The sequence below is a fragment of the Drosophila takahashii genome, chromosome 3L (assembly GCF_030179915.1).
Source record: "Drosophila takahashii strain IR98-3 E-12201 chromosome 3L, DtakHiC1v2, whole genome shotgun sequence".
NCBI lineage: Eukaryota > Metazoa > Arthropoda > Insecta > Diptera > Drosophilidae > Drosophila > Drosophila takahashii.
In genome coordinates, this window is record NC_091680.1 from 8414359 (window position 1) to 8435695 (window position 21337).

The window sequence follows — 21337 nt, forward strand, 5'->3', positions numbered from 1 at the left end:
GTGATCCTGATCAAGAATATATATACTTTATGGGGTCGGAAACGCTTCCTTCTACCTGTTACATACTTTTGCACGAATACAATATACCCTTTTACTCTACGAGTAACGGGTATAATAATATTTGGATTTTATTCAAACCTTACCATTAAATGGTAATTTATTAGAGCATTGTCCTTAATTTATTTTTTGATCGCTCTATAAAATTTTATTAAAATGTATAATACTATAAATGTTTAGGTTCATGGTTATTCTCTTTTGTATGTTTTTATACCCTTGCAGAGGGTATTATAATTTTGGTCAGAAGTTTGTAACGCAGTGAAGGAGACGTTTCCGACCCCATAAAGTATATATATTCTTGATCAGGATCAATAGGGGAGTCGATATAGCCATGTCCGTCTGTCCGTCTGTCCGTCTGTCCGTCTGACCGTCTGTCCGTCTGTCCGTCTGTCCGTCTGTCCGTCTGTCCGTCTGTATGTCTGTTTCAATACCGTTTGCGAGCTCAGTTTAAAAGCTAGCGCCTTGAAACTTTCACAGTCGTCCTAAAACATGTGTACGCAGATCAAGTTTGAAAGCCGACCCGATCGGACATCTATATCCTATAGCTCCCATAGGAACAATCGGATATAGCTTTCACAAAAATGAAGATATTTCGCTCAGTGTAAGAGCTATTGGCATGAATCTTTCTAAATCGTATTTTTTTGTGCGTACCTTGATCAGGGTAAAAGCGCGTGCCGATCGGACGTCTATATCTTATAGCTCCCATAGGAACAATAGGGTGAAATCGGTCAAAATTTGACGTTTTTCAGGATATTTCGCGCAAAATATTAGCTATTCCCATGAAACTTTCCAAATCGTATTTTTTTGTGCGTACCTTCATTAGGGTAAACGCGCGTGCCGATCGGGCGTCTATATCCTATAGCTCCCATAGGAACAATAGGGTGAAAAATTTTAAAATTTTATTTTTTCAATTATAAAATATTTTGTTGTTTATTAATTCATGTTGCTAGTCTAGTCAAGTTTTAATTCTTAAAATCTGCAAGGGTATTAAAACTTCGGCTTGCCGAAGTTAGCTTCCGTCCTCGTTTTTTATTGGAAAATTGTATTTTACAATTTGCTTAATATTTTATTACTTATTTATTTCTTTCTTTGTATTTCTTTGTATTTATTGGTCAGAAACACAGTTCATTTTGTAAACACAAAAATTCCAGTTAAAAAAGTACTTATTCTTTTTATTTAAACACTTTTTACTCGACTAATAATTTTCTCCTTTCTCTTGCAGGTCTCAAAGTTTTGCCGCTGCTGAATAACCTAAGGTGAGTGCTGAAGTGCAGCGATCAGGAGGACGCTCAATAAAAACCCAACGACGAGACATTTCTAAGCACCCAGTTTTGCTGAGGGCGTCGTTGGTATTCCGTTTCGAGCGTGTGAAGACCGCGAGTTGGGTGAAAAACCCTGAAAGTCTCCCACAATCAGGCAAATGAGTATCACAAACAGTTTAACGATTGCCATTTGCCGTTTGCCGCTTTTATGCTTTATTCGAATCGGACGCACATTTAATTTGCATGCGACTACATGACGAGACGACCAACAAGACAAGATCAAGGTATTCGCTGATTTTCGGTAAGGTTTGGTTTTCTGCTAAAAAATAAAAGACAGAAGAGGATCTGGGGGCGGATCGCTAATGACCGCTCAAGACGCTGCTCAAACGCTTGTCAAAAGATTCGTCAAACTGGAGGAGTTGGCCATTCGAATGCCCGATCATCGGGTCTTATGCAAATAATTTGCGCCGCATTCGAGTCAACCAATTAATTCAATATTTAATTAGTCAACAATAAATCAATTAGTCGGATCTCCGACTCACCCTTCAAAACGGGTTTATTTATGGCCCTCTGGTTGACAAATTTGTGGCTCTGCGACGCCGGCTCGCAAACGAGAGAAACTAGCAAATTAAATTAATTTCTGAAATAGTTCAAGCCCAAAAGCGAACAATAACAAACAAGCTGTCCGCATTGGCAGATTCCTCAGCTTGTCAGCTCGGAGCAGAGTTGACTAATTGATTGTCCCGGCCCATTTGTCTTGTGGCATTTTTCCATTCTGTGAGTGAGGACCCCCTTCAGTTCTATTGTTATTAAAATTTTAACGCGCACACATCAACGAAATGCGTAGTTTCTGGCGCTATTTAATTTATTTGGAATTTCGAATCGCTTTAAACGTTTTCATTCAGCCACAACGCGCTTTGATTTGAGACCGCTTTTGAAGGGGGGAGGAGACCATTGAGATTCTGCGTAGCTTGGAAGCTGCCCCGATGCTTTAAGCGGATTTTAATTGTTCTCCTCATAATGAGTTCTAATCGAATCGAAATCCGAATCAAAGTTGTTTATCAACCCGAGAATGATGGATGTGTGCTAGTATCGAATTACCGACAAACTCGTAAATGTCTGCTAAAAATAAACTCCAAAGTATCGCCTTTCGGGGGGATTATTAGAACCGTGTCAAGAATAGACATTTTCGATTGCCGAAGTATATTTATGGGAAGTCGGAAATTGAATTGGAAACAATATTCTTCAGACCAAAGCTCTTCAGATTGAAAAAAAAAATTTCAAAATAAAAGACAGTTTTTTGATAGCTTATGAAAGGTATGGCTTGAAAAACTCCCTTTCTTAGCAAAGATATTTTGCAATTTAACTTTAAAATGTTGTAAAGTTGAAGCCTTCAGTTTCAGAATAATAAAGTCCCATCGAAATTCCTACTTATTTATTTAAAATATAACATTTGAAGTGATACAAAAAATGTATTCATTAAACAACAAAAAATATTTACATTCCAGACTAACCATAACTTTGCCGCATCCAATTAAAGTTTTAATTTAGCTTGTTATTTGGTAAAAGACTTAAAGGGCATTTTTGAAATTTATCTTATTGGTTTTTTTTTTTAAACATTTTATTTCCTAAGTTCCGCAAAGACAAAAAATACTCAAAGTTTTGCTCCCAAGCGGCGGCACCTTTAACCTTTTCTCAGTTAGTTTTGGCTTCCGTTTAAAGATTGTAATTTGGCGTTTTGGTTACCCAATTTCCTTGGCCCTGCAAATAGGCGCCCGCAACTCGATAAGCCCGTAACAACTTCCGTGACGGACCAAAATAGAAACTGCTGGCCAAACAACAAAGCCATGGAGAATCACGTGCAAGTGTCCGGGTGTCCAATGTGCCCGATGGATGGATGTTGACGAAGTTGCTCGACAAAGTGAAAGGAAAGAGGCCGCCGCGGATAATGCGGAAAACTCCTGCGCGCGCAGCACGTGGCCGCCAAAAACAACAAGGACTCGGATTTTGGCTCCGAGGCACGGAAAATCGTGACCATAGCTCAAATATGAGTCGTCGTGCCAGGCTGTCTCGTCCTCGTTATTGCCATTCTGGCCGTTCTCTCGTTCGAACCGCAACTTGGCGATTTCGGGGAAGCAATTAAAAAGTGCCAGTCGATGTTTTGGGATTGTATCAATTGCCAAAAGGCCAAAAGCGGAGCTGCCAGCAAGGACATTGCGCAAGGCTAACGATTTTGCACGCCGCTGAACGGAGAAATGGTGTGCCAGTGAGAACTTTTGTTTTGATTGCCAAGGCTGCGCCAGGCAGGCAACGTGGAGTCCTCAGCATCGCCCTCGCCGCCGCCATCCCTCTCGTCGGCGTCCGCTTCCTCGGCGACGTCATCCGTTTCCGCTTCCGCCTCTGTGACGCCATCGCCATCGCCGTTGCACCTGCAGCGGCGGCTGACATTCTGCGGCTCGCTGTCCCGTTACAGCTGCGCCGCCTTGCAACTGGTGCAGAATCTCAAGTGAGTCGGTCGTTCGGTTGAGGATATTTCGTCCTTTTTTGTGGGGTTTTTCTCTCCCAGCCTCCGGAGGTTACTCAATGTCAGGCGAGGAGTTTGTTGTTCTCTATCGATTCTGGCAAGCCTCAACTACTTGTGGACCATATAAATGTATTTATCTATTCCCCCATATATCGTAAATAACTCTGCATAAATAGGAAATCAATTAAAACGCTGTGTGAATTGTCAACGGCATGCAAAACAAACAAAAACCTACAAGCTACAAATTGCCAACTGCAACTGGCTTGAATAATTAGAGCGGACTGACGGACGGAAAGGCGATTAACCCACTAATGCCAAAGTGGCCTGATTTTCTGACTTTCTCATTACAGAAAAGTCGCACAAAGTGTGGGCGATATCATCGTACAATTGGACGTATTCGTGGAGCAGCAGGAATGCGACGAGGCCCAGAGCCTTCAGGCGCCCGATGGCATCAATCTCAACTCGCATCTTGATGTCTTCTACGCGATTCTGCGACAGGTGAGTGCAACATAGCGTATGCGAAATTTCGACAGGGTTACGTATACGCAAAGTGGTCGTTAAGACTTGACCAAGGCTATGGCCATGCAGGGAAATCAAGGACATTGCTTGCATGCTAATAATGACCACTAAGAACTTTAAATTTACTGATTTTCCAGACTAATATTTGGTATTAAAAACAGTTTAAATAATTACAATATTTTAATATAATGCACAAATTTTACATATAATTTTAAAATATTTTATACAGCAATAATTAAAATTTCTTATGGAAAAAGTTGGATTTAAAGTAGTTTTTTATTATAAAGAGTGTCCCTAAAATCTCATTTAACCAAGTTCTTGCCCGATTCGAATTTATATAAAATAAATTATTACAATTTCCTAATTCTTTTTTTCTATCTTTCTTTAATCCATTGACTTTTATGATTTTTTATGATATTCTTCAGGTGGCTGACACGCCGCAGGAAGTGCCATTCCTCAACATTCTGCAGCACCTGCTGCGCATCGATCCCAAGGAGCCGCTCAGCGACATCATCTGGGACACCACAGAGCGCCTGGTCCACCGCGCCACGCTCCTCGAAAGTCACGAGGACTCGGTGCGACTGCTGCGCACGCCCAGTAGCCAGAAGTTCGCCTGCCAGAGTTGTCGCGGCAGCGATGCCAGCAGCCCCACCCGCAAGCCCTCCCAGCCGGTGGGCGTGGCAGCCAAGTCGACGGCGACGCCGACGCCTCCGCCACCCCCGCCACCCATGGCAGCCGCAGCACCACCGCCCCCGCCTCCGCCGATAAATGGCAGAGCACCGCCTCCCCCGCCGCCGCCCATGATCAACGGTGGCGCCCTGCCTCCTCCGCCGCCTCCGCCCTCGATGCAAATGGCTTCCCGCCCACGGACACCTGATCCTTTGGCCGCGGAAACGGTGGCCACTGCCATTTTGCTGCCACAACAGGACACACCCGCGCCCAAGGCCAAGATGAAGACCATCAACTGGGGCAAGATTCCGCACAACAAGGTCCTTGGCAAGCAGAACATCTGGAGCATCGTGGCGAGTAATCACCAGGACAGCCCCATGCAGGACATCGACTGGAACGAGATGGAGGGTCTCTTCTGCCTGCAAACGGCCAGTGCCCAGGGATCACCGAAGTTGGGAAGGGATGGCAGCCAATCTACGTCCGGCTCCAATGGATGCGATACTTTAGATCGAAAGTCAAAGAAGGAGAGCACGGAGATCACGCTGCTGGACGGAAAGAGGAGTCTGAATGTCAACATATTCCTCAAGCAGTTCCGCACCAGCAACGACGACATCATCCAGTTGATAAGGCAGGGAGCCCACGAGGAGATCGGAGCGGAGCGACTGAGGGGTCTGCTGAAGATAATGCCCGAGGTGGATGAGCTGGACATGCTGAAGGGCTTCAACGGGGACAAGGGACGACTGGGCAATGCCGAGAAGTTCCTCCTACAGCTGCTGGAGGTCCCCAAGTAAGTACTTAGTTTAATACTTATCTATTGAGCCCTTTGAGACTGAAATTAAAAAGGAGTATAAAGATCGAATTAATATTCCTAGATATTTTTTTCAATTTTGCTAGATTAAATTAAAAACACGTGTATAAATAATTGTAAAAAATCCATTCGACTTTTTGATAATAAAATTAAAAATGCAATAGGGTTATATTAAAGAATATCGATAAAAGATATTTTAAAAATTCGATATGGACTTTGCAATAGTTATATAAATTCTGAACTATAACGATAAAATTTAGATTAATGTTAAATTAATTTCTAGGTAGTATAAAATTATCAAATAATAATATTATAATATTTATGTTTTTTTTACAGCTACAAATTGCGCATTGAGAGCATGTTGCTCAAGGAGGAGTTCGCGGCGAATGTGGCCTATCTGGAGCCCTGTATAAATGCCATGCTGTATGCCGGCGACGATCTGCTCAACAATAAGACCCTTCAAGAGGTTCTCTACATGGTCGTTGTGGCTGGAAACTTTCTTAATTCCGGCGGCTATGCGGGAAATGCAGCGGGTGTAAAGCTATCCTCACTGCAGAAACTCACAGATATTAGGGCCAATAAGCCCGGGATGAACCTCATTCACTTTGTGGCGCTTCAGGCGGAAAAACGCAATCCCGAGCTGCTGCAATTCACAGGACAACTGAGCACCCTTGAAAGTGCCAGCAAGTAAGTGATCGGCAAATCCTATTAGTAATTACCATGTTCATTTAATTTATTTAATTTCCTCCTTAGAACCACTTCAGAGCAGATCAACAATGAAATCAACACGCTGGACGGCAGGATCAGGAGGATAGCCAGGCAGATCGAGCAACCGGCCACGGATGTGGACATCAAAGAGCAGATGGCCGACTTCCTGCAGGCCGCCGAATCCGAGTTGGCAGTCCTTCAAGCGGGCATGAAACAAGTTGAAGCCATGCGCCTCAAAATGTCCGAGTTCTTCTGCGACGATGCGGCCACCTTCCGCCTGGAGGAGTGCTTCAAGATCTTCCAGAACTTCTGTGATAAATTCAAGCAGGCGGTCAAGGAGAACGAGCGCCGCCAGCAGCAGGAGCAGCAGGCTACTTTGAGGAGAAAACAGCGCGAAGAGCAGTTGGCGAGGAGAGCCAGGCAGAGTAAGTGCATCCGAAATTAGAGATTTAAATATATCGACAGTTTGCTATTCTCGATATGTAAAAGGAGAATTTCCCTTAAAAACATCGATATTATCGAATCGATAATGTAAATATATCGAAAACATCGATCATTTTCAAGCTCTATTCGATATACTTAAAATTAAGTTTTGAACTTGAACAATTTTTAAAATAAATTAAGAGATATAAATAAATAAATAAATTTGTTTGCATATTTTTAAAGTTTAAATAAATTAATATTGAAAACATCGATATTATCGTATCGATAATGTAAATATATCGAAAATATCGATCATTTTCAAGCTCTATCCGATATACTAAATTTTAAGTTTTGAACTTGAACGATTTTTAGTTCAATTAAGAAATATAAACAAATTTGTTTGCATATTTTGAAAGTTTTAATAAATTAATATTTAATGAACCTAATATTTATTTTACAGTTGGTCCAGCTGGAACCCCCGTGTCCGATTCGGAGCACTCCTTCCTGGGCGATGCTCTCTTCGATCCCCGGGCCAGTCCCGCTCTGAGTCGCAGGCACTTGGGATCCGGTGAGATCAGCAATGGTTTCATCCGCCTGGAACAGGACGGCGCGTCTCCGGACATCACGCCCAATGGGAGTCTGCGGCGCCGGCGTAGTCGAGTGCTGGCCGAGGAGGATGACCTCATGGAGTTCCTGCGGAGCTCGACGGGTCCTCACGATGGGCACAACAGCCGGGAGCGAAAGGCGGCCTACGGCAGTTTGGATCGCTCGTGGGCCCGTCGCGCTCGTTCGGGAAGTTCCAGTCGCAAGCGTCCCGATTTGCTCAACATCGATTTTGGCCTGGATCGCGAGCGGGCCAGCTCCCCGGCTCCTCTTCTTCAGCAGCAACAGCAGCAGGCGCAGGAGCGCCTCCAATCGCCATTGGCCAGTGCAGCTGGCACGCCCACAACGGCGGCCAATACGCCCACGGGCAGTGGACCGGCGATTGCGCAGACGCAGCCCGTCAACGAGGATGCGAAACCAAGGTAAGAATTAAAAAAAAATACATAGTTTTTAACAAACCTAAAACTTTTGTTAAAAATTGAATTAATATGTTATTACACAGGAACACAAAAATGAACATTGTGAAGTTTCCACGAACCATTTCTAGTTTTCCATGATAATTGGGTGCTCTTGAGTAAAAGTCCCATACAAACAGGTTCTGCGGTATAGCTAAGAATACAAAAAAACCGATGTTTGCCGACATTTCGAATTATGTGGCCTTTATAATTGGACTTACTTTAATTATTTTCACTAAAACCGCTCTTGATACATCAAGGCATTCCTAAACAATAGTCTCTATTGTGAATCATTGGCCATGTTTTTGGAATTCGACGCCAAAGTCGGACTATGCTAAAATCCTTTTCAGATCTTATTTTTAAGAGAAGTTTGATTAAAGATAAATGGTTATTCTAAATTAAAAATTAGATTTAAGCTGAAACTAATTTTGATTTTCGGATTTTCAATTTCTTAACAAAGCTTCCTTGTATTCGAATGTTAAGATTAGGGGTATAGTCCATTTTCCACTTATCAATTCCCCAACAAAAAATAAGAATATCAAAATATTTCATATAATTTCTATAAGATATGTTTATCAAACTGTTTATTTTTTTCTTAGGTATCATAGTTAACTTTTCCATATGTAATCCGCAACCATTTCTATATTATTGATAAGATAATTAGAGGAACCATTTAATATCATTTAACCCTTTCTATTCCAGAATATCCCGTGAGTGGCGCCAGAAGATCGAGACCTGGTTGCAGTCCAACGAGAGCGACGAGAAGCAGAACGAGGAGTACCGGCGGAAGCGTCGTCTGGTCAACGCCAATCGGCGATCGCTCGAAAACGAAACTGGTGAGAGTCCTCCTCCTAGAATGGATAACCCAATGGATACCAGATATAACCCCTCTCTTTCCACAGAAAACGAACGAAAACTGGACCCTCTGCCGGAGGAGAAGATCCTGCCCTCGACGACGACGGCTACGCCAACGAACACGCCCACGACCACTAATCCCCATAACTCACATAACAGGCAGGATCAGGATGCCGGGAAGTACCAGCGCGTCTACGCCGACTGGAAGCCCTCTAAGACGCTGGAGCAGACGGACGTGGTGGCCAATCTGCAGGCCATTGCCGATGCCCAGCCATCCCAGGATGCACTGCGTCAGTATCGCCGCCAGCGGTCGCAGGATCAGTCCAGTCCCATAGCCCTCCAGTCGATAGCCGAGGAAGATCGCCGAAAGTCGCTGATCCAGAAGCTGGGCGAGATCAGGAGATCCTCCAGCCGGGATTTGCAGCCGGCGAAACCGGAGGAGCAAGCTCAGGTGTCGGACGACACCTTTGCCAGCCTGCTGAGCCACCACAAGAGCCAGAACGAGATGCCGGCCTCCTCCAAGGACGTGGATGCGGACAACATAGAGACGCCTCCGGTGAGCCGTCGGGTGTTAGCCACGCCCACCACCACAGTGGTCACGGTGAGCATGACGGACAAGCCGAAGGCGTCGCTGACGGAGGAGAAGATCATCTCGGCGGAACAGGATGCCCCGGGTCACTTCGATCGTCACTCCCTGGCCCGTCGCACGCGTCGCTACAAGAGACCCACGGACTACAGCAGCGGCAACGAGGAGCTCCTGACCACCAGCACACCGGAGGCGAAGGCCTCGCCCTCAAAGCAGGAGCAACCCGCGCCAGAGAAGTCCAAGCAGAAGGAGCGCACGATCAACAAGCTGGAGAAGGTGGGTCGCCACATCAGCTCCATCAACCAGGAGGACGTGAGGGAGGCCATTCGGAATCTTAAATCTCCAACAGGAACACCCGAGCGTCCATGGAGTCCGCCAAGGGAGATTACGCCCTCCAAGCTGAAGCTCTCGGCCAGCGGTCACCACGAGCTCAACGACGAGGGCTTCGAGGAGACCCAGAGCCTGGTCTCCGACACGCCCTCCCACGGGAAGGGCGAGAGCACCAACTCCTCCTGCAACGAGGGAGTCAGCGAAACGCCGGCCCGCCAGCGTCCGCTGCAGAAGCAGAAGCCCTCGATCACCCAGCTGGGCAGTCGCCTGGCCGATCGCCTGCAGCAGGCCAGGCTGAAGGGCTCCGGTTCCGGATCCGCGGGATCAGCTTCCGCCAGCAGCAAGTCACAAAACCAAATCCCTGCCTCGCAATCGGCGACGCAGGTCAAGAGGAGTCTCTCCGCCAGCCGACCGCTGCGCATGCCCAATGGTCAGCCGCTGGTCAGTGCGGCGCCATTGAGATCCGCATCCGCCGTGAGACGCTCGCCGCAGGAGCAACAGGTCCTGGCCGGAGTGGAGCGGAGCAGTTCGCGGAACAGTCTGCGCTCCTCGCGATCCTCCATCAACAGTGGGGCCTCCACGCAGACGGTGGTGCGACGCCTGCCGGCCGTCCAGCGAACGGGAGCCACTGTATCCGTGGATTCCTCGCCCAGCAAGCGACCCCTGGCTGCCCAGAATGTGCGACCCACGGCAGGACGCGGAGTGCCGGCCAGCAGGAGCAGCAGCAGTGGTTCCAGCGTGGGTCCCAGTGTGATCCTGGTGCGCAGCAAGATGAGCAGCACTGCTCCAAGGTCGAATATCAACGGAAGCACCAGTTTCAAGGAGAATCAGTCGCAGTCACAGTCCCAACAGTCCCGCATGAGTGCCGCTCGGAGCGTGGTGCTGGTGAAGAATGCCCTCAACCAGCAGCAGCAGGCCAGGATGAATGCGACAACCTCGAGTCCGCAGCCAAGGAGCAGCAGCAGCAGCAGTCGATCCGTCAGCAGTTTCATGCGACCCACGGCCAGCAGTGCCACCAAGCGGCAGAAGTGAAGTCCAAGTTAACGTCCCTAGTTTACACATGTTACAAACGCGAATGCATCCAACTCCAAGCCGTCCAAGCGACAATTTCGAATTTCCAAGCAGGATCTGAAACACAAAGCAACACTCGTAATTGTTACAGTTGAAATATTTTCAGAAGTTATACAAATCTAAAGAATTCCCTGCACATTCCAACTGAAGGTCCGCAGATCCTTAAAAAGACAAAAACTTTCAAACTCTTAAATTTATTTGAGCACAAAAAAAAGAAGACAAAAATACTAGCATGTACTACTCAACTAAAACTTAGGATAAGCAAAAAAAAAGAAGAAATGTTAAACTCGTATTTTCCATATTTAACATTTAGTTGTAGGCATTATTCGATTATACGATCACGTTAGGAGACTTTTTTATAGAAGCGCGTTGTTTACAAATTGTGTAGTTGAAGAAACCAAAACGACAATTACAAATCGTTAAAATAAAAGAACATAAGCTTTAATCTTCATAATAAATAAACTAGATAACTACGATCAGCTAAGCCTAAGCAGCTATGCCATCCAGGGATTCCAGCAGCTCCCGCTGCAAGGTGTCCTGGGCCACGGCGGTGGGATTTGCATAGTTCTCCTTGTCGAACCACTCCCTGTGGTTCTCTAGGTAGCTGTAAAAATAACACATTAGTTGGGTTATAGGCCCAGTGACTTATCAGACCTACTTGATAAAGCTGTCGAGGTGGGGCAGCAGATCCTCCAGCTTCTTATTGCTAATTGGCGAGGCGTTCAAGAACATGGGCATTTTTACTGAAAAAACAGAACATAATTAGCTAAGCAGAAAGGTGGAAAAAGCACAGAACCTACTCATCAGTCTAGCCAAATGGGGAGCACCAAAGACCATGGACTTTTCGGGCGGAGATTCCGCCGAGAGAAGACGCCACTGGAATGTTTCGTGGAGATACTCGCGCATCTCGGTGGGCAGTTTGTAGGCAGCCGTGTACGGCGACGAGCGGTCATAGGCCTGTGCCGTATTCTTTCCGCTGCTGGTGACGATGTACAGCAGGCACTTCTGCAACTGCTTCTCGTACTCTGTGCCCCCAAGAATGCCGCCTTCGATCTGCCCGTTGGTCTTGCCCGGTCCCCCGCCCACTGGCGTGCCGTCCAACGAGATCAGTTCCGATTCGCCACTCGGATTGATAAAGTCGTACGACTTGTTCAGGATCAAACTGCAGTTGCGCATGTTGTCGTCGGTGAGATAGTTGTGGATGTACTCCTTCTCCTCCTTGTACAGCAGGTGATCGTCCAGGTGGAACTCGAAGTAGATGCGCAGCCCATCCACCACCTCCTTGAGCATGCAGACGCTGTGGGGGAAATAGGATTAGCAGACTGCTAAGGGATTATTTCAAGGGTTACCCACTTGGACATCACGCGATCGTATTCCCGCTCCATGCGGGCATTGCGGCTCTGCGTGTTCCTGGCCCGCGAGCTGTCCTGCTTGATGCCAATGGCCAGCTCCACGGCCCGCTGCTTGATGAAGTTCTCCATGATTGTGACGATGGGCACGCGAGCGGGCAGGGCGTGCTGTTTGCCCAGTATCTTGACCATGTTCCGATCGTACTCAATTAGCTCGCGCAGCCGCTCGCTGACGCGCATCATGATGCGATCCTCCTGGGGCACAAATCGATCGGCGGCAGGATCCGCCAGCGGCTCGTTGTGATGCACAACCTCCGTGTGGCGTCCCCGGTTGGCCTTTAGTCGTCCGTCGGCGGGATTGGCCTTCTCCTTTCGGTTGCCGCCGCTGTTGTCCCGCGTCCGATTGCCAGCCGAGCGCTGGGTGGGCGGCATCTCGTGCTCGGCGGTCGGGTGTCCCGTGTCCAGTGGGTCCACCAGGGGATCCTCCACGTGGGCCGCGCCTCCGCGTCCGCCGCGCTTCTTCTTGGCCAGCGGCTTGTCGGGCGTGCCCTTGTAGGAGTAGTCGCCACGGCTGCAGGTCAAATAGAGGATTAGCTAGGATTTAACAGGATATATATGACTATATAGTTACATCTGCAGCTGAGCCGCTTCGGCCAACTCGCGCTGCAACTGGCGGTTCTCCTCGGTGTCCTTCACCAGGACGGGGGCGCGAACGCAGCGATCGTAGGAGGGCCGCCAGCCCTGGAAGTGGATCTTGTAGTCGTAGTACCTCAGGCCATGTTCGTTGCGGCGCTCGAAGACGTTTAGGACCTGCAACGGGGGCGGAAAATGTTTGTTTGTTGGGAAAATCAGCCGTGAAAACTGCGCTTCTGACGTTTGTTTGACGTTTCCACGCTCGTGTTTGCGTGTGTGCTGGTGTGCGTGCGCGTACCTTGCTGGTGTAAAGCACTCGAGCTTTCGATTTATCCGGCTCGTAGCAAAGGACTATCTCGCCCTTGTGGAAAATCGGCGTCTCGTCCCTGAGCTCCGTCATCACTTGAGCAAAACAAAGGTTAAATAATTCACTTAATTCTAGAAAAACGGTAAATATTCAATTCTGGCGTCCTCAGTGTTACCAGATGGCTTTAAAATTTAAAAACAGCCCACTGAAAATACCTTTTCAAATATACCGAAAGTATTCCGAACGGTCACGCTAAAAAATCGATATCGGGAGAAACATACTGGCATTTTCGAAGTTATCTTAGCATATTTGATATTTATGCGGGAACCGTTACTACATTACATATATCTAATTAATCCAATATTTTTACGTTTTAAAGTAAAGATTAATTTGTTAAAGTTTCCAAATTTTTTCTAGAAAATAAACATAACACTTACGGAAAAAGAGCTTAAAGCGAATACAAAATAATTCTTCAAAAATCCACAAAAATTTATTTTTTCCATATGAGAATATTAAAAATATATAAAAGTATAAAATAAATTAAAATTTTAAAAATGAAAATGGCGCAAATACCTACGTCACTTTAATATTAAAAGAAATAAAAGAATTAATGGGTTTCGTGACGTTTAGACGAGTACGATTTCCGAATTGATCGGCCATTGGCCATTCGGAGTCCATATTTTGACGACTGGCCGAGAAAAGGTAGCCGTGGCTAGCACTGGCTTCCAGGGATGAGGTTTTAGGTGAACATCCAGCGCGCAATTCGCGAACCTATTTTCGCTAATTATGGCTTCCGTTTCCTTGTCGTAGATAGACATACATAAGCCGTTGCTGGTGACAATGTACTCCGATCGGGGTCCAAAGAAATTCATATGTAAACTTAAAATTTGAGAGGGTAAGTGGATGACATTATTCGGGATGGGCTACTTACTAATGCTTCTTATAGTAGTGTAAAAATTCGTCTTCCGTGTAGTTGCGGCTGTCGAACAGGAAAATGCCAATTTTAAAAAAGCAAGCAAGAATCTCGCTTCCGCTGTGATTGTAGACAATGCAAGGGATGAACGCTGTACAGTGAAATTTCCAAACAAGGTGGGGAGTCTTTTCATGGGCAGGCTCCGTCAGTTTGCGCTTGTCATAAACGCGCAGTTTAAAGTCATTTCCGCCAACGCAGAACTCCGGCGAAAATGGATGATGAGCTATGGTGCGCAGGCATAAAGCCCTTTTCTTTTGGTCGACGCATTTCACCAAAGTCGTGACCTCGTCGCTCGTACGCAAATCAAAATGATTGACGGCTCCATCTTCGCCTACGCTCATTACCTCGTTGGGACATTGCGGTACTATTAAAAAGTCGTGTGCGGGACCCTTTTTGTGTTTGTAGAGGCACTTGCTCCTGGTGGCTCCTCCAGAGGGTAAAATAGGGGTGAAAAACACCTCGCCAGTCAGATTGGAGGACATGATGCCCAGAAAGCCGGTGCTGTCAATGAACTTGGTCTGCGTAAGTTCGCTAGGGTCTGGGCAAAATCTGTGCAGCTCTTTATTATTTTCCCAATCCCAGACAGTAACATTTCCGCTTTCGTTTCCGGTGCACAAGAGGTCGCCGTCACGGTTGAAGTTCAGGCTAGAGATAGAATTGGTCTTCAGCCTTTTGACGAGGATTAAATGTTCCACTGCCTGGCGGGAGCTGTAGAATCCTTGGCCGAAGCTCTGGTCCGAGGTGTGGCCACCACGCCATCCAATTCTATTGATAATGTTGTGCTCCCGATGCATCAGCTCCCTCGCTATGTTCCAATTGTACACTGGATTCGGGTCGTCCTCAGTTTTATGAAAGAACTCTTCGTCATCAGAAGGCACCCGAAAATAAGTGGACTATTTTATGTTAATTGATTTTCTCTAAAAAAAAATGTTGCTTACTTCAACGAATGAGTCATCTTCCTGAAATAAAAGATAAATTAATTGTGATAGGGATAGAATGATAGGGATAGTATAGTGATGATAGTGATGATTATAATCACTATAATGATGGGATAATCACTATAGTGATAGTTTGTATTGAACTTATGTACAGCTGGAATGGTTATTAAAATATCGTTAGGTTAAGAAGTTTGTAATGCAATGCTACCTCCGAAGAAAAGTCATCGTTGCTGCTGAGAGACTCTGCAGAGTCCTCTTCATTATTCTCCAGATCGTCGGGGTCTTGCCGGAAAGTCTCCTCCTCGTCCATGTTCATCAGTATGTTTGCGTACAGTTTAATTTTTATTCTAATTTCAATGTCTGAACCCTAGTTTTGAGATTAGTCATATCTTATCTACTTCCGAGACCAAATAGCTGGAACATAGGGGTCGTAGGGCTGGTAATAAATCGACTTCTGGCAGCATCCGATCTATTCGATCTTACGTTCTATCGCGTTTTTTAACAAATTTTGCTAAAATTGAATTTAGTTATTAAAATTTATTTTAAATTAAACAAAATATTATTTCGTACAATGTTGTTCTTAAAAATAACATAATAACATAAAAAATAAAAATGGGGTCAAGTAACAATCGATGGTATGAAAATGTTTGAATATCGAATATTTAGCTCTCCGTCGATAATACCAATCGACAAAAATGTTGCATTTGAAAACATAACAAAACGAAATATTCCAAAAAAATTTTAACAGTTTAAAGGATACCCAGGTTGTGTTCTAGCGTACGTCTTTCTTATTTATAACATTTAAGCAGTTAAATAAAAACCGTAAAGGTTATATACAGATATTGTAGTTGTTTTTAACTATATCAAAAAATAATAAGTAAATATTTATGAACAAATTAATTTCGATTTCCGAAGAGGAAAGCATACTGACATTTTTAATATTTTCTTAGCATATTTGATTTTTGTGAGGGAACCGTTACTATTTTACATATAATTAATTAATCCAATATTTTTCGGACTTTAAATAAAGTTTAATTAGTTAAAGTTTCAATATTTTTCTAAAAAATAAATATAGCCAGGAATAAAGCGCTTGAATCGGGTAAAAAATCATTCTTCAAAAATCCACAAAAATGAATTTTGATTAGGAAATGGAAGGAATGGGTGTTAATGGAATGGGCAAAGTTATAAAATAAAATCAAATTATTATGTGTATTTCAAATTAATATAATTTAATATTAGAGAAATAAAAGAATTCGTGGGTCCGATTTCGGAATTGATCGACAATCCGATGCTATCAGGTTTGGCCATTTGGAGTCCAGATTTTGACGCCTGGCCCAAAGAAGTGAGCAGTGGCTAGCAGTGGCTTCCAGGGATGAGGTTTTACGAAAACATCCGGCGACCAATCCTTGAACTTACTTTCGCTAATGATGGCTTCCGTTTTCTTGTCGTAGAAATACATACTTCTGCTGTCGCTGGTGACAATGTACTCCGATCGGGGTCCAAAGAAATTTATCTCGGAACTTAATATTTGAGAGGGTGAGAGGAGGACATTAGGGGAAATGGATTACTTACTAATGCTTCTCGTAGAAGTGTAAAAATTCCGTTTTGTTGTAGTTCCGGCTGTCGTACAGGAAAATGCCACCATCATGAAAACAAGCAAGAATCTCGCTGCCGCTGTGATTGTAGACAATGCAAGTGATGCCCTCTGTACGGTACCATTTCTTTACAAGGTTGGGAGTCTTTTCATGGAAAGGCTCCGTAAGTTTGCGTTTGTCAAAAACGCGCAGTTTGAAGTCATCTCCCCCAACGCAGAACTCCGGCGAAAACGGATGATGGGCTATGGTGCGCAGGCATAAAGCCTTTTGCTCCTGGTCGACGCAGTTCACCATAGTCGTGGCCTCGTCGCTCGTACGCACATCAAAATGATTGACGGCTCCATATTCTCCTACGCTCATTACCTCGTAAGGACATTGTGGGACTATTAAAAAGTCGTTTGTGGAACCTTTGTGTTTGTAGAGGCACTGGCTCCTGGTGTCTCCTCCAGAGGGTGGAATGATAGTGAGAAACACCTCGCCAGTCAGATTGGAGGACATGATGCCCAGAAAACCGGTGCTGTCCATGAACTTGGTCTGCTCGACATTCCTAGGGGCTGGGCAAAACCTGTGCAGCGCCCTATTATTTTCCCAATCCCAGACAGTAACATTTCCGCTTTCGTCTCCGGTGCCCAAAAGGTCGCCGTCACGGTTGAAGTTCAGGCTACAGGTTAAACGGGTCTTTAGCGTTTTGATGAGAATTAAATGTTCCACTGCCTGGCGGGAGCCGTAGAATCCTTGGCCGAAGCTCTGGTCCGAGGTGTGGCCACCACGCCATCCAATTCTATTGATAATGTTGTGCTCCCGATGCATCAGCTCCTTCGCTATGTTCCAATTGTACACTGGACTCGGTTTTATGAAAGAACTTTTCGTCTTCATCAGAAGACTTTGGAAAATAAGGTGAATATTTAATGTTAGTTGTTTTCCCTTTAAAAAGTTTACTTACTCTAAAGATTGAGTCATCTTCCTGAAAGAAAAGATACATTAATTGTGATAGAATAGTATGATAGTATAGTAATGATAGTAATTATTAGTAATAGTTTGTAATGAACTGGCTGGCATGGTTGTCAAAATCTCGTGTAATGCTACCTCAGAAGAAAACTCATTGTAGCTGCTAAAGGACTCTTCAGAGTCCTCTTCAGAGTCCTCTTCACTATTCTCCAGATCCGTGGTCTCTTCCTCATCCATATTCATTAGTTTGTGTACAGTTCAATTTGTATTCTACTTTAAATGTCTGAAACCAAGTTTTGAGAGATGTTTTTTAGTCATCTCTTATCTACTTCTGAGTCCAAACAGCTGGAACACATGTCGTAGAGCTGCTGAAAAATCGGCTTCTGGCAGCCTCCGACCTATTCGATCTTACGTACTATCGTATTTTTAACTAGAATTTGTGTTTAGTTATAAAAACTTATTTTAAATCAAACAAAAAAAATATTTCGTATAATGTTGTACTTAAAAATAGTTCGACATTTTAAGATTTTAAAAAATCAATATGCATTGGAATCGAAATCGATGGTAAAAAATGTTTGAATATCGAATATTAGGCCCTCCATCGATAGTACCGTTCGACAAAAATGTTGAATTTAAAAACATAATAAAATGAAATATTCCAAAAAAATATCAACAGTGTAAAGGATACCCAGGTTGTGTTTTAGCGTAGCTTTCTTAAGTTTGAATGTCCCGCGAAAGCATACTAAAATCTTAGCGAACGTCTTTTTAATTTATTAAAATTAAAGCAGTTAAAAAGAAAACGAAAAGGTTAAAGAATTACAGATATCGTAGTTGTTTTGAACTATAAAAAAATAATAAATTAACATTTATAGAAAATGAATTTCGATTTCCGAAGAGAAAAGCTAGCAATATACACGAAAATACGGTCATCCTGGTTGCTAGGGACAAGGAAAACCAAAACAAAGGCATGTCCTGAATCATCTGTTCGTTTTCACACTGTCCTGCCAGTTATTCCGCAAAATCCTGCCATGGCCGGTGCTCCCAACTGGCTCCATGTGGACACGGAGGACGAGGGTCCTTCGCCGCATCTCACCACCCTCTCCAGCTGCATGGCCTTGAGCGATGTGCAGTGCGACGGATATGTGCGGCTTCTGGCGGCGGACATTTCCCTGGACGACGCCGCCGAAGAGCCCAGTGCCACCTTGAAGGTTTTCCGGGGACTCAAGCTCAAGCAGGAGCAGCCGCTGCCGGGGATTCCCACGGCCATCGAAAGTCTGTACATCGATGAAACGGAGCCCAAAACGCCGGGTAAGAACAAGCACTGCTATATAGAAAAATTGGTTTAGTATAAGAGGTTAAACCATTCTAAAAAACCAATTCCCCAGAAAAAACATGAAAATTTAAAATCTCAAAAATGTTTTGCCTTATTTTCGTATAGTAATTTTTATTTTAAATGTTTTTTAATTAAGTTTAGTACTGAGCCTACAATTTTAACAATATTGATAGTTTTTTTAATATTAAATGCCCTGATATTAATTAAAATATTTCATATCAATCTAGTTATTGCCGTGGCCATCGCCGAGTCAGTGCTCTTCTATCGCCACCTGAAGCCGTACTTCAAGTACACAATTCCCGCCCTGGACTCCGAGGATCTCGAGCTGGAGGTGTGGCGCAAGCTGCCGGTGATGAAGTCGAGTGCACATCCTGGCCTGCTGGACTCCCTGCGGAACATTGACCACTCCAAGCTGTCGCGGAAATCGCAGCGCCTGCTGCAAATGGGCGAGGAGGAGCGCGAAGGCTTCATTGCCATCCACAAGGACTCGCCGGTGGGTCGAGTGGGCAGCATTGTGGCCATGTGCTGCCTGAAGCGCATCTCCAGCGATGCCAATCCGCCCTCGCACTTGGTACTAGCCACCGATACCGGACACATCCTGATCCTGGAGCCGCAGGGCTTCAACCTGGTGTTCGAGGGCAGGACCTGCGACGACGAGACCGCCGTGCCGAGCCACATCTCCGTGCAGGGAACCTTCGAGACGGACTTCTGCATTGTGGTGGCCACCAGAAACGGCGGTGTCTACCTGCTGCGCAAGACCCAATCCGAGGGGCAGGAGATCTTCAAGCTGGGCATCCCCCTTACCGGAGTTCTACTCCTGCCCATCGATCAGACGATCCTCGCCTCCACGATGGACAATCGCTATCTGTGCTACTCGAAGCGCGGCAAGCTGCTGCATCAGGTGCAGCTGGCCGACCTGCCCGTCTGCCTCCTTCCGCTGCCCATGACCCACCTGGGACTCACCCTGGTGGCCATTGCCCTGCGGGGCGGCGTGGTCAAGTTCTATCTGCAGCGCTATCTGGTCGATGAGTTCGCCCTGGACGAGACGGTGGACGCCATGGTGTACGGACGGATGGGCATGGAGGATCACGTCCTCAGCCTCGTCACTCAATCCGGCCGGATCGTGGTCAAGATCCTGAGGCGGGTGTCTCGCTTCGAGCCCAAGCCCGGAGAGCTGGGAAAGCAGCGAACGGGCAGCGATCACAAGGCCATCGTGGATTCCTCGATTCTGGACAAACCCAAAAAGAGCTCCATCTTTGTGGAACAGGCGGCACGGGAGAAGCAGCAGGCAAAGTGTAAGATATAAGATAATATTTCAAAGAAAATATTATATTTAAAATTTAAAAAAATTTTGCAAGTAATGTAATTAAAAAGGAAAACATTATTTCTTAAGTTCTTGTCCAAAAATATTGCCTTTAATATTAGGTAGAGTTATTTTCAGGGAACGTAAATAACAGTTATTTGTGATTTTCATTTTAAAAGGCCTACTGAGATTTGTACAAGTTTTAATTAACAATTTAACTGGTTCTTTTGCACGTTATAGACATGAACAAATAACAGTTAATTTGCTTTCCAGATTTGTTGAAATGCATATACTTTGTGGGCAAGAGTAAAAAGAACGTTATTTTTGACGTTTAAAACCAAGTATCACAGTAGTCTTTTTAAAATAAAAATCACAAATAACTGTTATTTACGATCCCTGGTTATTTTCCATGAGTAGTTTACCCACAGATATGATAGCAGTAGAAATACCCATGAATTTAGATTAAAGAATGATTCAGGTTCCTAAAAATCCCAGAACTAGGTAATCGCACCTTTTTAAATTAATGTTCAAGTTCGAATAACTTTATCACTAAGCCAAATCTCTCGTATTTTATTTTATTTTACATTAAGAATAATATTTAAAAATACTCTCTTTCAGCAACCTATGGAAGTTTTCAGGTGGAACTCTGGCGCCTACGCCACACGGCAGCTCGGGCCACCATCGATGCCATAAACTCCTCGGAGAGCACGATATCGGGGGACCTAACCCACGCCCCCGTGAAACTATCCGCCGAGGTCTGCGGCAGTGGACCCGCATTTCGCCTCTACCTCACCGTCCAAAACCTGTCCACCTTCAAAATGGCCTCCAATCTGGTGGTCCTGCTCCACGCGGACAGACGGCACTACACCATTCCGCAGACCTTGGCTCGATTGCCCAGTGTGCTGCCCGGGGTGCCCCTGCGAGTGGACTTCGAAGTGGTGGCCGTGCTGGATCCCATGGACAAACTGCCTCCGGCCAGCCTAACCCCGGATAACTCCCTGATTCGGGTTATGCTAATGAAGGCTGGTCAGGCCAAACCCCTCATTGCAGCCGCCGTTTCAATGCCCCAATCCGAGGCAGCCTTCTAA

General features: G+C 45.2%; 5 protein-coding genes across 7 annotated transcripts in view; 2 read left to right on the plus strand and 3 right to left on the minus strand.

Moving 5' to 3' along the window:
• form3 (formin 3) overlaps nucleotides 1-11346 on the plus strand; it is a 33259-nt gene extending 21913 nt beyond the window's left edge. The window contains exons 4-11 of the mRNA XM_017153977.3: nucleotides 1280-1313; nucleotides 4194-4341; nucleotides 4788-5818; nucleotides 6176-6526; nucleotides 6593-6972; nucleotides 7431-7995; nucleotides 8731-8864; nucleotides 8931-11346. Coding sequence (XP_017009466.2) covers nucleotides 1280-1313; nucleotides 4194-4341; nucleotides 4788-5818; nucleotides 6176-6526; nucleotides 6593-6972; nucleotides 7431-7995; nucleotides 8731-8864; nucleotides 8931-10831 — 4544 coding nt within the window. The 3' untranslated portion in view covers nucleotides 10832-11346. The remainder of the gene's footprint in view (nucleotides 1-1279; nucleotides 1314-4193; nucleotides 4342-4787; nucleotides 5819-6175; nucleotides 6527-6592; nucleotides 6973-7430; nucleotides 7996-8730; nucleotides 8865-8930) is intronic.
• On the minus strand, nucleotides 11280-13351 carry msl-3 (male-specific lethal 3). Its single transcript, XM_017153979.3, has 6 exons — nucleotides 13151-13351; nucleotides 12851-13029; nucleotides 12224-12790; nucleotides 11671-12167; nucleotides 11529-11613; nucleotides 11280-11474 (listed from the first exon to the last, which is right to left on the minus strand). Exons 1-6 carry the CDS (start codon nucleotides 13250-13252, stop codon nucleotides 11357-11359), a joined length of 1548 nt encoding a protein of 515 aa, XP_017009468.1. The 5' UTR covers nucleotides 13253-13351; the 3' UTR covers nucleotides 11280-11356.
• A 276-nt stretch (nucleotides 13352-13627) lies between these two features.
• On the minus strand, nucleotides 13628-15560 carry LOC108065863 (DDB1- and CUL4-associated factor 8-like). Of its 3 annotated transcripts, none has more exons than XM_070215599.1 (4): nucleotides 15279-15560; nucleotides 15071-15087; nucleotides 14091-14991; nucleotides 13628-14038 (listed from the first exon to the last, which is right to left on the minus strand). In XM_070215599.1, exons 3-4 carry the CDS (start codon nucleotides 14924-14926, stop codon nucleotides 13786-13788), a joined length of 1089 nt encoding a protein of 362 aa, XP_070071700.1. In that variant the 5' UTR covers nucleotides 14927-14991; nucleotides 15071-15087; nucleotides 15279-15560; the 3' UTR covers nucleotides 13628-13785. The 3 variants fall into 3 exon arrangements, with proteins under 3 accessions (XP_070071700.1, XP_044250321.2, XP_070071699.1); XM_044394386.2 differs by having other exon boundaries at nucleotides 15071-15091; XM_070215598.1 differs by having other exon boundaries at nucleotides 14091-15025; nucleotides 15071-15091; nucleotides 15279-15554.
• A 724-nt stretch (nucleotides 15561-16284) lies between these two features.
• Nucleotides 16285-17850, minus strand: LOC108059392 (DDB1- and CUL4-associated factor 8-like protein 2). The gene is made up of 5 exons (XM_070214415.1): nucleotides 17752-17850; nucleotides 17609-17629; nucleotides 16643-17535; nucleotides 16487-16590; nucleotides 16285-16423 (listed from the first exon to the last, which is right to left on the minus strand). Exons 1-5 carry the CDS (start codon nucleotides 17848-17850, stop codon nucleotides 16365-16367), a joined length of 1176 nt encoding a protein of 391 aa, XP_070070516.1. The 3' UTR covers nucleotides 16285-16364.
• Nucleotides 17851-18641: 791 nt separating this feature from the next.
• Nucleotides 18642-21337, plus strand: BBS1 (Bardet-Biedl syndrome 1). Its single transcript, XM_017153927.3, has 3 exons — nucleotides 18642-18921; nucleotides 19174-20241; nucleotides 20868-21337. Exons 1-3 carry the CDS (start codon nucleotides 18642-18644, stop codon nucleotides 21335-21337), a joined length of 1818 nt encoding a protein of 605 aa, XP_017009416.2.